General features: G+C 40.1%; 1 protein-coding gene across 1 annotated transcript; it reads right to left on the bottom strand.

Annotated features, from left to right (window-relative positions):
• Window positions 1–761: 761 nt before the first annotated feature.
• LOC123177314 (uncharacterized) lies at window positions 762–1,939 on the bottom strand. The gene is made up of 3 exons (XM_044591134.1): window positions 1,745–1,939; window positions 1,507–1,632; window positions 762–1,010 (listed from the first exon to the last, which is right to left on the bottom strand). Exons 1-3 carry the CDS (start codon window positions 1,846–1,848, stop codon window positions 833–835), a joined length of 408 nt encoding a protein of 135 aa, XP_044447069.1. The 5' UTR covers window positions 1,849–1,939; the 3' UTR covers window positions 762–832.
• Window positions 1,940–2,184: the final 245 nt, after the last annotated feature.

Genomic DNA, 2,184 nt, shown 5'->3' with positions numbered 1-2,184 from the left:
CTGTTTTGTTTTGCATTTTCTTTTATTTATTTTCTTTCACCTTTTAATCCATTTTAAAATACTTAGGCATTTTCTAAAAAGGAGTTTTCTCCACAATAATTACCAGTGTATTATTTGGCACCCACCGAACATTTTTGTTTTGATGTTTGAAAACTTTTATCGTTTGATTAAATTTTAAATTTGAATTTGACTCCGTTTCGAAATGCGGCGAGGTTAGCAACAGTAACGGAGGTGACGTGGCAAGATTAGCGTGAGATTACTGTAGCATGATTATCCGGGTGTTACATTTTGGCTATATCATCAGCGATGGAATCATGAGCTATGGTTGCACAGAGAGTTCTCAATGTCTGCTTCCTAAAAGGCACGCCTAGAGAAGAGCCAAGACCTGACCCTAATATGTTGTATATTTGGTCAAACCTGATGTTGTTCTCCCTGAGGTTACGAATAAAATCCTTTGCTAAAGGACTTATAACGCTATGTGATTTCCACTGTTTTTTCTCGCCACACTTCACAGATAGTGGGTGATTGTGCTTGTTAATGAAAACGGTCACATACCATCCATGGTCGTCAGTTTGATGTAGTCTTATACGAGCTTCACAACCAATGCGGCATGTTGTTGTGTTGGGCCTTTCTTCTTTGCCCTATAATAATGGTAAAGACACAGAGTGAAAGGCAGACAAAAAAAGTATGAACCAATAATCCGACCGAGACAAAAACAAACAATTAAGATTAAAATGATGCATACCGCACACTGGCAAACGATGTCCTGCAGTGTTCTGTAATTTTTGTTATTAGTGCTACTCTTTCCATAGCGAATACCAAAACCACACTCTCAAGAGAACATGTTGTAGAAATCGTAGGCTTCATCCTTTGAATCAAAGATTGTTCCAACACTTGGAACGAACACATCTGCATCACCCCTAAAAGCAGCGCGCTCCACACACTTCTGGAACGGACTTTTTACTGCAGGGGCAATTCTGTAGTCCATTCCTTCAAACGCTTCCCGTTTACTACATATTTCGGCAAAACCGTTATAGAGTATTAAAACAAAGTTATAATAACGTAACGACCCAGCAAAAACGTAGAGAAACAAAACAACCGAGGAGTAATAAAACATGACCTGTTTGCAAAGTGTGCTTACAAAACTATGCTAAATATTTTTTTAAGCACGATTTTTTGGATTGTGTTGCTTAAAAGACTGTGTTGATATGTTTTCCGAAGAACATCCTGTTGTACTCACAAACATTGATGAATTTTAACGGCGGCAAATATAGTCTAAAATAGTACTAATAAAAAAACTAGCTGTCATTTACACACAAAACCTGACGTTTTGCTGATGGTTCACACTATTGAAAACCTCGCTGTAAATATCGAACAAGACTAATTAACAACACAAACGACACTTGACAGTTCATAAATTATGCCATTATCACCATCGTACACCACAGAAAAACTACTTCTAACAATAGTTAAAAAATCCCAGTGTAAAAAAACAAAATGTACTACCTTTTCCGCTTAGGTGCCGATCTTCCAGAATGCAGTTCTGAGAACTCTGGATTCGCTGTGATTGAATCAACAACACCACAGCCAGGATTAGAACAATCTGATAGCTCGGTGATGCCTTTGTTTGATCTGAAAGGAGGGGGTCGCAGGTGCTTGAGTAATTTTTTCAGGGGAAAAAGATAAGTATGTAAATCAAACATGAGACGGCATCTTTCTAATGGCCACTGAACGGGGTAAATACCTGTTAGAGAGCGTATCCATGCCGGCAGGAGTGAGATCAACAGCCATGTGCTGATGGTCTAAAGAGGTGTCTTCTTCGCTATCCATGCCGGATGGAGCTCTCATGCTGCGAGCAAAGGAGTTGTTGGCAGAATGGGCTCCTCATCCGCTATATGTAGCAGCCTGGAAGATGAACAGTACCACAAATGAATGAGCACAGGATAGCTTTTTTTATTCATGGTCCTGCCCAACATCCATCGGCTCAAGTGCTAAAGCTTTTAGATAAGTGTGCCATCCATCATTACGATGAAAAAAAACTAGCCTCCGCAGGCCTAGGGCTGTGCCAGCTAATCGCTGGAATCAAAGAGACTAACGAGGCCTCTGGCTGTTTGGGCCTTAATTGATCCTTTTTTGAATTCAAATGGTACACGGATCCACATGCAGAAGGCTGGGCAATCCTAC

Source organism: Triticum aestivum, unplaced genomic scaffold, assembly GCF_018294505.1.
Source record: "Triticum aestivum cultivar Chinese Spring unplaced genomic scaffold, IWGSC CS RefSeq v2.1 scaffold150765, whole genome shotgun sequence".
NCBI lineage: Eukaryota > Viridiplantae > Streptophyta > Magnoliopsida > Poales > Poaceae > Triticum > Triticum aestivum.
The sequence above is the reverse complement of the archived record's forward strand: the minus strand, read 5'-3'. Positions and strand labels throughout refer to the sequence as shown.